Source organism: Meriones unguiculatus, chromosome 2 (assembly GCF_030254825.1).
Source record: "Meriones unguiculatus strain TT.TT164.6M chromosome 2, Bangor_MerUng_6.1, whole genome shotgun sequence".
Lineage (NCBI taxonomy): Eukaryota > Metazoa > Chordata > Mammalia > Rodentia > Muridae > Meriones > Meriones unguiculatus.
This window is the reverse complement of record NC_083350.1, coordinates 85,184,118-85,196,847: the sequence shown is the minus strand read 5'-3', so window position 1 is coordinate 85,196,847 and position 12,730 is coordinate 85,184,118. Positions and strand designations below refer to the sequence as shown.

General features: G+C 44.1%; 1 protein-coding gene across 1 annotated transcript in view; it reads right to left on the bottom strand.

Annotated features, from left to right (window-relative positions):
• Positions 1 to 342, bottom strand: part of Serinc5 (serine incorporator 5) — a 98,798-nt gene extending 98,456 nt beyond the window's left edge. The window contains exon 1 of the mRNA XM_060377780.1: positions 129 to 342. Coding sequence (XP_060233763.1) covers positions 129 to 155 — 27 coding nt within the window. The 5' untranslated portion in view covers positions 156 to 342. The remainder of the gene's footprint in view (positions 1 to 128) is intronic.
• Between the last annotated feature and the right edge of the window lie 12,388 nt (positions 343 to 12,730).

Sequence of the window (12,730 nt, the reverse complement as noted above, 5' to 3'; positions counted from 1 at the left end):
TGAGGTCACCGGGGTGGCCTCTCGGGCTTCCCCGAGTCCCTTCCCGCCCACAGGGTTTTCCAAACCCGAGCCCGGCGCGCGGCCGCGTCCACGGTCTGACAACCCGCGCGGCAGCCCGCCTCGCTCACCTGGCCAGCACAGCACCGGGCAGACATCGCTGCGGCCGACGACCAAGGGGACGCTGCCCACCGGACCCGGCTCTCGGGCTCTCGGCTCCGTCCGCGAGCGCGCGTCCGCGAAGCTGGTCTCGCCTGCGGCCAGCAGAGCAGCCCAGCTGAGAGCTGCGCACTGGGGCCCGAAAACAACCGCCGCCAAGCCCCGCCCCGCGGCACAGGCCCCGCCCCCGCCAGCAGAGCCCGCCCGTGAGTTAGGCTCCGCCCTCTGGGCCGGCCGGCCCGGGTTTAGGGCCCCGCCCTACTGTAGAGCCCCACTCCTTTCCAGGCCCGCGAGCTTCTTCCTCCCGGGCACTTCCGTCGGGGTTAAGCGGCGGAAAGGCCGTCGCAGGGCTCCGGGTGTTGCTTCCCGCCGGCCTCTCCGGCTCCCCTGAACAGGAACCGCTTGCCTTCGCTAGTAAAACCCAGAGCCCTAGAGAGACTCCCTCCCGACTGTCCTGCGCTGGCCCCACCGCGAGGTCGCCCCTGGAACTGTGATCGCCTCCTCCTCCCAAGCACCTCCCAGACCCCTGCTCGGGAAGCATGTCTTGTCCCCGACCCCTCCTCTGCCCTCCTCTGTGGGTGCCAGGTCCACCCACCCTGAAATCCCCAGACGCCTGGCTGTTCCACCTGCTGTTTCCGCGGGCCTCCGGGGCCTCTGGTTAGAGCGCTGTCCGAGTGTTGGTCTCAAAACCCAGGGCCTCGGTTGGGGTCCTTGTTTTCCCCTCTCCTGACCCACGCTGAAGGGAGGATTCTGACAATTGCTTGTTGGGTGTCAAGGGAGCGCCAGGTTTTTTTTCTCTACCTGAATCTCTCCTCACAGTCACTACAACTGTAAAGCTATTTCTTTTAGTATGAATTTTACACCACTCATTTTTTTTTTCGGTTAAACATTAATGTACCCATTTGAGGAAAGTGACCGCGGAAGCCCAAGCAGGTTAAATAGCTTGTCCTCAAGTCTCAGGAAGTGAAAAGGCAAGGCTGGGAATCCTAGTGTCTGATCGTCAGGCACAGAACCCAGGACTTGGTCTTCGCTGAACAGAGCCTTAGCTGGAAGTTTGGAGGTAGAAACTGAAGAAAAGCTTTTTGACAATCAGTGCTTGAGTTATTACCGGGGCTGAATCTTCCAGGGTCTTAGATCCAGGAGTTTAGAATAACATAAGTTAGGGTCCGAGGATTTGAGAAATGATCCGCTATGAAAACCAAGTTTGAGGAGCAAAAAGTATCTTTCTTTAAAAGCAGATATGTCCGAGAGACTGGATTCAGGATCCAAAGTGTCAAAGCGAGGGCAGAAAAAAACAACTCTTTAAAGGAGATGCACACACAAACATGCGCGCGCACACGGGCGCGATAGGGCCATCCAGTCCATATGTGCACTTGTCTCTCCCATCCGCCATCTTAAATGGTCACACCTGGTATCCTCAGTGAGTTTCTGTGTCAAATACCTCAGATGACTTTCTTCATAGCGTGGCCTGGATCGAGGCCAGCCAATCAGCACCCATGTGTTAACCAACAAAGCATAGAGTGAGATATGGTGGCTGTCTGAGACATTGGCCCCTGAGGCCGTTTCTGAAAATTTTGCTTAGTACAAAAGGAAGACTGTATACAAAAGATGGAATCTCTGTAACCAAGGAGGACCCCAACACATACACAACTTGGGGGGGGGGGGGGCAGAAAAGTTATGAAGACAGTGGCTGTAACTAAGAATAAAGGGGTGTGGGAGGCGGTGAACCGAACCAAGTCAGCATAGCAGCTTGCTGGGCAGCAACCTGTGACTCAGAGCCAGGACCTCCGTGAGGCTTTACAATGAATGAGCTTCACTGTTTGTAGCAGGGCGATCACTTGACTTAGAACTTCATCCCCTGGGGAAACTGGTTGAACACCAAGAGTTTCTGTCTTTGTGGAAGCCACCCAACCGGTGGGGGTGGGGTGCAAAACGTACAAACCTTTGAGCTGGGACTTACCCACTTCTTTAGGAGAATTCTCAGCAAATATCACTGTGTGATAAGCGGCCTCCTACCAGAGCCCTGTTTTTGTTTGTTTGCCAAACCTATGCTAGCTAGCGTTTGAGGATTCTGAGTATAGATGTTAGTGTCCTAGAGAAAAAACATTTGTCTTCACAACCTGGAGATAGGGCTGGGATTAGAGCTGAATTGCCGAGTACTTCCCAACACGCATGAGTTTCTTTTCCAACATGCCAACAATAATAAATAGCTTGTGGACATGTCAAATGTCCACCAAGATGTCCAAGAATGTTAACAAAAGCTTGAGCATCCAGAGTCAGGAAGCTGCAAATTCTAACTTTACTAAGAGACTGGATAAGGTCTCTTTGAAGCTCTGACTTAACCATCGCCTGTATTAATGAACATGTTTAAATGAAATGAAATAAATTGTGATTTTTCTCTTCTGGCCCCAGCCCCTTCAAGAGCTTTGTGGTACAAACACCATGTCATATACAACCAGCTTTACAAATGGCATCAAGAAGACTCCGTGGCAGAACGCTTGCCTTGCCTGATGTGAACTGAAGTTCTCCGAAGAAGCTATGTGGTGTCTCTTTATTAAAACACTAGTGCTGAAGTCTGACAGACTAGACTGGACCTTCAGGTTTTCAGAAAGATGGAATGTCGTAGATCAAAAATCAAAGTTATCTTGGGCTATCTTTGGGCCTCTTAATAGCCATTTACTGCCCACCTCCACTATCTGGCCCAGCATGTTTACATTATTAGGTAAAACTTTTGGAATGTACTGCTTGGCAGAGCACCAGCTTGCAAACATAAAGATAAGCGTTCTGAACACATCTGAAACCTGTAGCTATTTCCCCACTCACTATACCCTTCTTCTCTAATATTCCCACCAGTGTGTTTGGTAAGTAAGTTCATTTATGAGTTTTTTTGGTTCTGAGACTATCATTCATATACTGTCATCTGTATTAGAACGTCATTCAAGCCAACCTAAAGTGATATTCCCAGGCCATGGTTATTCAGTTTGGCCCAGAATAAACAGCCTCTTGTTCCCTTGAGAGTAAAAGTTCTTTCACATCAGCATTAGCAGGCACTAAGCCCCAAGTTCCATTCCCAGAAGTACAAAAAGAAAACAAGAAACCCCAGCAACAGAGAAGAGTCATGTAATGGTAAAGTCCAAGTTTCTGAAGAAAACTTTGGAAGCACAGTATAAGAGCCTATAGAGTCTGAGAGTGATATGGGACACTCTCAGCTTGCAGGCCTAGTATACAGAAAGCTGAGTCCAGCGATGCCAAACCTATCCCTGTAGTTGCTCAAGTTATTAAGCCTTCATGAAACTCAAGAAGGTCAAATCCCAAATCATCAGCTGTACATTCAGTGGACTTGTTTCTATCATCCATGCCAAGCCCAGGAAGAGTACATGAAGCTAAGACTAGCTCAGACAGCCAAAGTTCAAGGCCAATTCTCTCTCTATAATTCTAACTCCATATTAAACTCCTAAGGGTACCCAGCTTCTACAGTCTCCTTAATATGACCTCCACGCTGAAGCCTGGGACTGACCCCTGGACTGCCTTTGGCTTGTTTGCTACTTGTACAAAGAAACACTACACCGGATTTGTCAACAAGAAAAAAAAAAAAAAAAAAAAAAAAAAAAGGAAAAGAAAATCTGTGTACATGCTTCCTCAATAGTTGTTCAAAGATCTCAAATTAATGTGGCCAGGCCTGGAGGTTTCCTCACCTCTCTCCACTCTGAAGACTTGTCTGGTTCACTAACAAGAGTAGACCAATAGAAACAGTGGCACTTTTTTTTTTTTTTTTTTTTAGTAGTCTGCATACTTTTTGAAGCAAAACATAGTGTTCCTAATTTGAAGGTTGTTACACAGTCAGGCCCTTCTGATGTGGCTTTTTCAGGGACAGGCAGTAACAGATCTATTTTAGTGAGGTTGTAGTTCTTGGCAGACCAGGTAAAATAGTCCTCCCACAAAGAGTAAATTAAATGAACTAAACTGGCTTTAGTTTATGCGGTATAATTATATATATGCACATATAAAATTATAAATAAATAGCTTGTAATTTGGTTTTTCCCCTCTTGAATTTGAAACTCTTTTTTGACAGAGGTAAATATTTTAAAATATCACATACTAAAGTGAAAGTAGTGATTGTGTGTGTTTGTATGCGTGTGTGTTATTAAAGACAAAATGTAAAGTAGACATAAAAATATTTTTGAGACATTAGACCAGGCTGGCCTCAGACTCATAGAAATCCACCATAATCTCCTCAGTACTGGAATTAAAGGGGTATGCCACCATGACTGCTAACAACTCCTCTTTTTTATATATATTTTTTATTTTTATTTTTATTAATTACAGCTTATTCCCTTTGTATCCCACCTGTGGATCTGTACCTCTTGCCCTCCCAATCCCACCCTCTGTCCCTCTTCTCCACCCATGCCCCTCCCCCAATCCACTGTTTGGTGAGGTCCTCCTCCCCTGCCATCTGATCCTATTTCTATCAGGTCTCATCAGGAGTGGCTTCATTGTCTTCCTCTGTGGCCTGGTAAGGCTGCACCCCCCTGAGGAGGAGGTGAACAAAGAGCCAGCCAATCAGTTTATATCAGAGACACTCCCTGTTCCTATTATTAGGGAACCCACTTGGACACTGAGCTACCATGGGCTACATCTGGGCAGGGGTTCTAGGTTATCTCCATGAATGGTCTTTGGTTGGAGTATCAGTCTCAGAAAAGACCCCTGTGTCCAGATTTTTTGGTTCTGTTGTTGCTCTCCTTGTGGAACTCCTGTCCCCTCCAGGTATTTCTATCTCCCCCTTCTTTCATAAAATTCTCTGCACTCTGCCCAAAGTTTGGCTATGAGTCTCAGCATTTGCTTTGATACTCTTTAGGGTAGAGCCTTTCAGAGGCCCTCTGTGGGAGGCTCCTGTCCTGTCTCCTGTTTACCCCCTCTTCTTATGTCTATCTTCTTTGCCTTTCTGAATGAGGATTGAGTATCTTACCCAGAGTTCTCCTTCTTGTTTCTTTAGGTGTACAGATTTTAGTATGTTTATGCTATAGTATATGTCTAATATCCACTTATGAGTGAGTATAAACCCTGTGTGTCTTTCTGCTTCTGGGATACCTCACTCAGGATGATCTTTTCTAGTTCCCATCATTTGCCTGCAAATTTCATGATTTCCTTGTTTTTAATTGCCAAGTAGAATTTCATTGTGTAAATGTACCACAATTTCTGTATCTATTCCTCCACTGAGGGGTATCTGAACAACCCCCCTTTTAAAACTTTTACTAAATTTAGGAATTTTTATTACAAATCTTGTTCCCACTTCAAGGATTGATCAAAAGCAAATAAAAGTGTCAACCCACTAAACTTTAACAGCTTTAAAGAAGAAACTAATGAAGCATTCTCTTCTGCTGTTTTTCGCTGTTATCAGTGTGAGGACTTGAAACTTGGGCCTGGTTCATTTTAGGTAAGTGCTCTACAATTGAGCATCCCTCTGCTGAACTTTAAATATTACATTTTCTTTTCTGTGATCTTCCTGTATCAAGTCTTTTAGGACCTGTGTTAGTTGGTTTTTGTCAACCTGGCCAAATCTAGACATATCCAAGATAAGGAAATCTTAATTAAGAAAAATACATCATTAGATTAGCCTGTAAGCAAATCTGTGGGTTTTCCTCTTTGGTGACTGGTGAAGAAGGACCCATCTCATTGTGGGCAGTGCTACCCCCAGACAAATGGTGCTTAAATTGTATGGCAAAGCAGGCTGATAGACTATGGGGAGTGGGCAGTGTTCTTCCATGGTTTCTGTTTCAGTTCCTGCCTCCAGCTTCCTTCCTGAAGTTCCTACCCTGTCTTCCCATGGTGAGGGCATGTTAGCTGAGAGTTATAAAATGAAATCAGTCCTTTCCTCTACAAGATGCTTTTGGTTGTGGTGTCTTATCACAACAAAAGAGAAGCAAACAAAGACAAAAATTGGAGTACAATTACAGTGAACAGACCTGACCATGTTGTTTGGGAATAAAGAACTTTGGAACTTTGGGCTGGAATAAAAAAAAAAAAAATTGAATAATCAGAACTTAATGAGCTATAGGGAGTTGAGAAGAGAAGATACTGCTGAGAGCAAAACAGATGATGGAGGCCTGGCCTGTGAACTTTCAGAGGGAAGTCTGAAAGTCCTTGTAAGGCTGTACCAGGGACATTCAGTATTTTGAATTGAGAGCCTATGGTTCTGATCAGCTGAGGCTGAAGAATTGGCTGTAAGGAAGAAGAGTTTGGGGACTCTATATATATATGCTTTAACTCTTAAACTTCCAGACTACATACAGTTTAACCCCCAGGGGCTGCTGGTCATGAGAGAAAAGAGAGGTAGCAGGGAATTGAACACTGAACTTTCAGACGGAGCATCTGAAGCTTTATCAATTAAGCTATCCAGGCCTTCAGGTTTCTCTGCCACCAAAACAGCTATCTAGCTAAAAAATTTTATTGTTAAACAGCAGAGGATCTTTATCAGGCAGGGATTGGCCACAGCCCTGACAGTTTCTTGCTACAAATACAAGGGGTTGTAAAAAGAAAAACCTTAGTTCCTTTTAACTTAATGGCTTAGCAGTGAACAGTGGCTTGCTGGAAGCTGGAGTCCAAATTAGGAAGGCTGATAAAACAACTCCAGACTGCTTATCACTTACTAATCTTACTAAACTTAGAAACATGCAAAATCATACACACATTTGGCAGACAAAGCAAGCAAATCTTTATGAACCTCATATACACATGCACAATACAAAAAATAGATGAAACAAGGGAGCTCCCAAAGATACTGTTCATCCACATGTATGTAAACATACAGATATAAATGTACATATATACATATATACAATATATAGAGACAATTAGACACATTTTTGGATGAAGTGGGTGGCCTCAACAAATGTTTAAGTCTCTCTTGGGTTTTTATACTATCTAATAAAAAGGTTCTCCATGTATGGAAAAAATTACATCATTCAAAAATAGATACAATCATTACATAAAAAGGGAGGTACAGTAGGACTATTGATGCTATTATCTAACGAGATACTTTGCTTATTATAAATTTAAAGCAGTGGTTTTATCTATATGTTCACCATAAGTTCAAAGCAGAAGTTAAATCTTTTTCTTGTTTCAAATGCACATTATGTGTTCAAAGTAAGTTTTTTATGTCAAGGTTTTTCTAAAAAACAGTTGTCTGTTTTGTCCTGTATAGCTAACCATTTATTCTTTGTTTCTTTCTGTATCCATAAGGGCTTTCTTATCATGGTATCCATCTGAGCCTTATCCTTGGACTAAACCTAGAATGAATGTATCTTCTTGATTTAATTTGTTTCAATCTTGTCCTCCTCTTGGTGTAAATCAAGTACTTGGCTTGACGTAGGGAGGTCCACAGAGCTCCTGGAGGTTTTTGCTACACTGCAGAAGGGTTTTTAAATTACTTGAATCAAGTCAGAAAGTCTTTAAAATCATCATCAGGGGTTTTGAAATCATCAGTTCATTTAAACAGCACTATGAAGGTACATCTTCAAAATAATCTGCAGGAAATCTGCCTAACAGAGTGAAACAATAAACAGTGAGGGTCTCTGCCATGACAGATATATGAGACAAGCATGGAAAGGCAGTACAGAAATAAGCAGTATTGAGGCAAAATCCTTTCGGCCTTCCCTAAACCAGGGATACACCCATTCGTCACTCATGCAAAAAGCGAGTGGGCCGCCTCCAGGGAGCCCACCTGCATGCTTCTGCCAATGCAGCATGCCATTGCTCCCAGCAAGCCTCAGTTACGGCAGATGCCCCAGGCCTCGGAAGGGTCGTGGAGAGAAGCTGAGGCCTGGCAACATGCAGCAGAGTCAGGGTCCCTGAGGAGAGCACAGCCCACTTAGGGTGGAGACCCCAGCTCTTTATCGGTGCCAGGACCATGGATGGCCACGAAGGACAGCAACGGGCCTGGGGGAAGCTGCCCTGAGCCTGTTAGACAAGCTGTGTGTGCTGCAGATGGCAGAGCCAGAAAAGTGGCAAAGTTCCAAGCCTTGTGTAGACTGCATCACAGAAGTCTGACACCGACATTTACACTGTTGGACTTTGATGTTTGCTTTGATCTGATTGCAACAGGGCCCTGACCTTTTCCTTTTTAAAATAGGAAATATGTAACTTTTTATGGGAGCGCACAATTAAGAAACTCTGGAATTAGCCTGGTGAGATGGTGCATGCCTTTAATCCCAGCACACAGGAAGGCAGAGGCAGGCAGATTGCTGTGAGTTCCAGGCCAGCCCGGTCTACAAAGCAAGTCCAAGAGAGCCAAGGCTACACAGAGAAACTCTGTCTTGAAAAACAAACAAATAAGAACAACTCTGGAATTGTAGAGAGACCTGGGGTATTTCAGAGAGATTGGATATTTTAAAGAGACTGAACTTTTAAAGTCTTAGAATTTTCAAAGACTGTGGAATTTCTAAAAATTGGAATGTTTTGTAACATGCTATCCCGGGAACAAATAGGAAAAATTGTAGTTGAATAGTGATATGCTTGTGTGTCAGGCTGACAAAGGGAAAGTTGTGCCCACCAAGTTTTTTGTTAGCTTGATACAAGCCAGAGTCATTTAGAAAGACAGAGCCTCAGCTGAGAAAATACCTCCATCAGACTGGCCTGTAATAAAAGCTGCGAAACACTCTCTTGATTGACGGGTGATGGGGAGGGTCCAGACCTTGTGGGTAGTGCTACCTCTGGGGAGGTGGTCCTGAGCTGTATAAGAAAGCAGGCATGGTGAGGAAGCCAGAAAAATAGCATACCACCGTGACCACTGCTTCTGTGCCTGCCTCCAGGTTCCTGCCTTGAGTGCCAGCCCTGACTTCCCTCAGCGATGGCGCGTGACAGAAGAGTTGCAGGATAAAACAAACCTTCCCTACGTTGCTTTCAGTCACAGCAGCCAGATGTGCTTTAATCCCAGCACTCAGGAAGCTGAGGCGGGTGGATCTCTGAGTGTTTGAGACAAGCCTGGTCTACACAGCAAGTTCCAGGACAGCCAGAGCTACCTCGTAAGACCTTGTCTCAGAAAGAGAGAGAAAACAAACAAACAAACAAATCAAATCACTAAGCATACTGGCACATTCCTGTAATTCCAGCAAATAGAGGTGGTCATGAATTGGGGAGGAAAATGGGCTACATAGTGAGCTTCAGGCTACTCGTGGCTACATAGACTCTTTCACCAATTAACAATTTTAACAACTCATTGAATAGATAACCAGTAAGTTTGGGGCTTCCGGGAAAAAACAAGAACCTCATGATGTCGCTATCCCACTTCTTCTAACAACTCCTATTTCTATTAAGTCAATATATGCCCAAGTTTAAACCTCAATAGTATTACAGAATAATAAAATGATAAACAGCACCTTCCTGTCTCAACACCCAGCCTTCCACTTCTTTTCCCAGAGCACTTCTCCTCTATTTACTTTTAAATAATATCCTTATGCTGTTCCCCAATCTTTTGGCTGTACTACTGTATGGAATCTTGATTTTCCATGTGGAGTAAACTCTCAGCACAAAGAGAACAACCACCTATGTGTTCCCTTGCTAAGTAAATCATAGTTGTCATCACGTTAATAGCCAACACCTATATAATTATGGCTAATAAAAATATTCACCATATAGCCACATCGTGGATAAAGACGATTTCTTGTTGACTTTTTCTGATAAACTTATTTTTCAATGCTTTCCCTTTCAGTCTTCCTTGGAGTCAACCCTTTCAGTGAATTCTAACCCCATGTGAAGACCCAGAGTGAGTCTGTTTTTTTTTGTTTTTTTGTTTTTTTGTTTTTTTGTTTTTTTTTTTTTTTGGTGCGCCATTAGCTCTCTCTGAGGAAATTGTAATGCCAGGACCACAGTGACAAGCCATAGGTGTATAAGTAAGAACATTTTTCCAGCAAGAATAGACAGAGAAAAGAGATATCAAAGAATAGACAGAAACACAGCTAGGGAATTCTCAGGCAGAGCCTCAGACCAAGAGAAAATAGGAGAAAGAGGGAAGTTACATGGGCCTATCTCTTGCACCATTTGTCTGGTGTTTGAACAGATACAGTTACCTCACAATCCTGTTAAGTAGTACGTTTTACAACATCTGTTAACTCTTCTGAGGTTGTCCATTTCAGCCAAGACACTCTCCTAATTATCCTCAGCTATCAACTGGACACAGCCTAGACTCATGAAGGTCTCAACTGAGGAATTGCCCAGATCTGAATGACCCATATCTCTATCTGTGAGAGATTGTCTTGCTGACTGACCTGTCACAGCAACAAAAAGAAAGCTAGAACAGACACCGTGGGTCTTTAGGAGATAGGCTTTAAGTGTCTGAATAGGTATTACAAGCTCCTGGTGCCTCTAGTAGTCAGGGCTCATTGTTAAAGAGCTAGATTTTCATTTTATTATTGGTTGTTTTGTCACTATGTACCTCCATTGCCTTCTCTATAAAATTAGAGGGTCTGGGAAGCTTACATACAGCGTCCTTGCAACAGCACCTACCCTATAATTCCTGGCATTGCATTAAGTTGCATGGCTTTCCTTGTACCCAGCCTTCATCTTTCTTGACTTATATCTAATGTCATTATTTGTATGTGTGTGTGTGTGTGTGTGTGTGTGTGTGTGTATGTATATGCCTACACATAAATGTGTGCAGGTTTATATATGCCTTAGCACACATGTGGCGGTCATAGACCAACTTTCAGAAATCTGGTCTCACCTTCCACCATTTTTTAATTTAAGACTTATTTATTGTATATACAGTGTTCTGCATACATGTAGGCCTGCATACCAGAAGAGGGCACCAGATCTCATTATAGATGGTTGTGAGCCATGTGGTTGCTGGGAGTTGAACTCAGGACCTTTGGAAGAACAGCCAGTGCTCTTAACCTCTGAGCCATCTCTCCAGCCCACCTTCCACCTTTTGAAGCAGAGTTTCTCTTACAGTTTTTGCTGATGCCCTGCATATTCCAGGTTGCCTGGCCTGCAAGCTTTGGAACCATTTCTGTCTCTGTCTTCTGTCTCGCTGTAGGAAAAGCTGGGATGACAGATGAATGCTGAACCATCTCCTGGGTCCTAATCTGACATCCTTATTTCCTAGCTAATCAACCATGTCAGTTCAGTTGTATCCAACAGCCCACTCTCTCTCCCAGAGCCCTGCACACTCTTGCAGTGGGCGTCCCTTCTGGCTTCTGCAGCACGGCTCCTATCCTGGATCGTGAGGGACACAGAGGCCTTTTGTGCAGGTTCTTGGTCTGGTTGATAGAGGGATCTAAAAACAGACTCCAAAGGGAATTTGAGGACAATTTTATTGGAATTTGAAGGGAACAGAAAGATAGACAACCAGACAGACAGACAAATAGAATAGATAAGCTGCTGATAGGAGGGATTAGAGCAAACAAGTAACAAGTTTAGGGTTTTAGCTGGTGTTCAGAAAAGGGAGATGTAAGAAGAGGAAAGAGAAAAGACAGGCCTTAGGAGTTACAACTTAGAGAGTGGATAGGCTTAGCAGTGACTCTGCAAGCAGCTGCCTACAGAGAGGGGCTTTGAGGAATGTTTGAATTATGTCCCCCATGAAAATGATTCTTACTCTTCCTGTTGGGAAGGGGGTCTCAGAATGGATTCCTTGTTAAGCAGATACTCTATCACAGAACTATATTTCCTGCTGTCTTCCCGCTTTCTTATCTTGTCTCCAAACATACTTTGTTTCTTTGTACTGTCTTGCTCCAAGCTTGTTTTCTTTAGGCTGTGAAATAAAAGTGTCTTCTTTACACCCAAGGCCGCCTCCCTACCATCAAGGGAAACCCCCCACTGTTCAGCTTGAAAAGGAATTCAGCCATGGACCTACCCACTCCACTGGTACTCGCCCATCACTATCTGTGATAGAGGACATCACCACACATTATTCATGTGTCCCAAATGAGTTTCCAACATGGGAGGCACCTTATGTCTACATCAGAAAAGACGCTCTCTGGACATCGGTCAGGCCACTTATACTATAGGAAGTTGACATAAACATGGCCCAAATGGTGTCTAGAGAGAAGCTGGCCACAAATCCCCCTTTCCACTCCTTTTCTTCTTGCCTAGCATCTCCTGTCACCAGGACCTGTCTCTATCCTTCTTTTCTGTTGCTCATTAGCTTTCTGGAGGTCACATCCCCTTTCCTAATTCTCTCTTTCTGTCTGTCTCTCAATGAGAGACATCATCAGCTCCACCCAGAACCACTTCTCTTGAGCACTAGCCTTCCTTGAGCTGCTGGAGTTAAAAACATATTATGTTCCTTTACCAATTCTTCTTACTGTGCCCTCAGTCTTCTTCCAGTAACTCCTTTCATTTCCAGTTTTCTGTCTTTTGGGAGTTTGGTTTTCTTTGAGGCAGCATCTAGCCATGTAACCCAATTGTCCTCATGCCCACATTAGCTCTCCTGGCTCAGCCTCCAAGGCATTGAGGTTATAGGCCTGACTCACCACCCTAGCTCTCCTGAAGATGTTCAATTCTTCCTTTTTATTCTTCAGGGAATGGAGATGGCTCAATGATTAAGAGTTCCTGTGGCTCTTGCAGAGAACCTGGGTTTAGT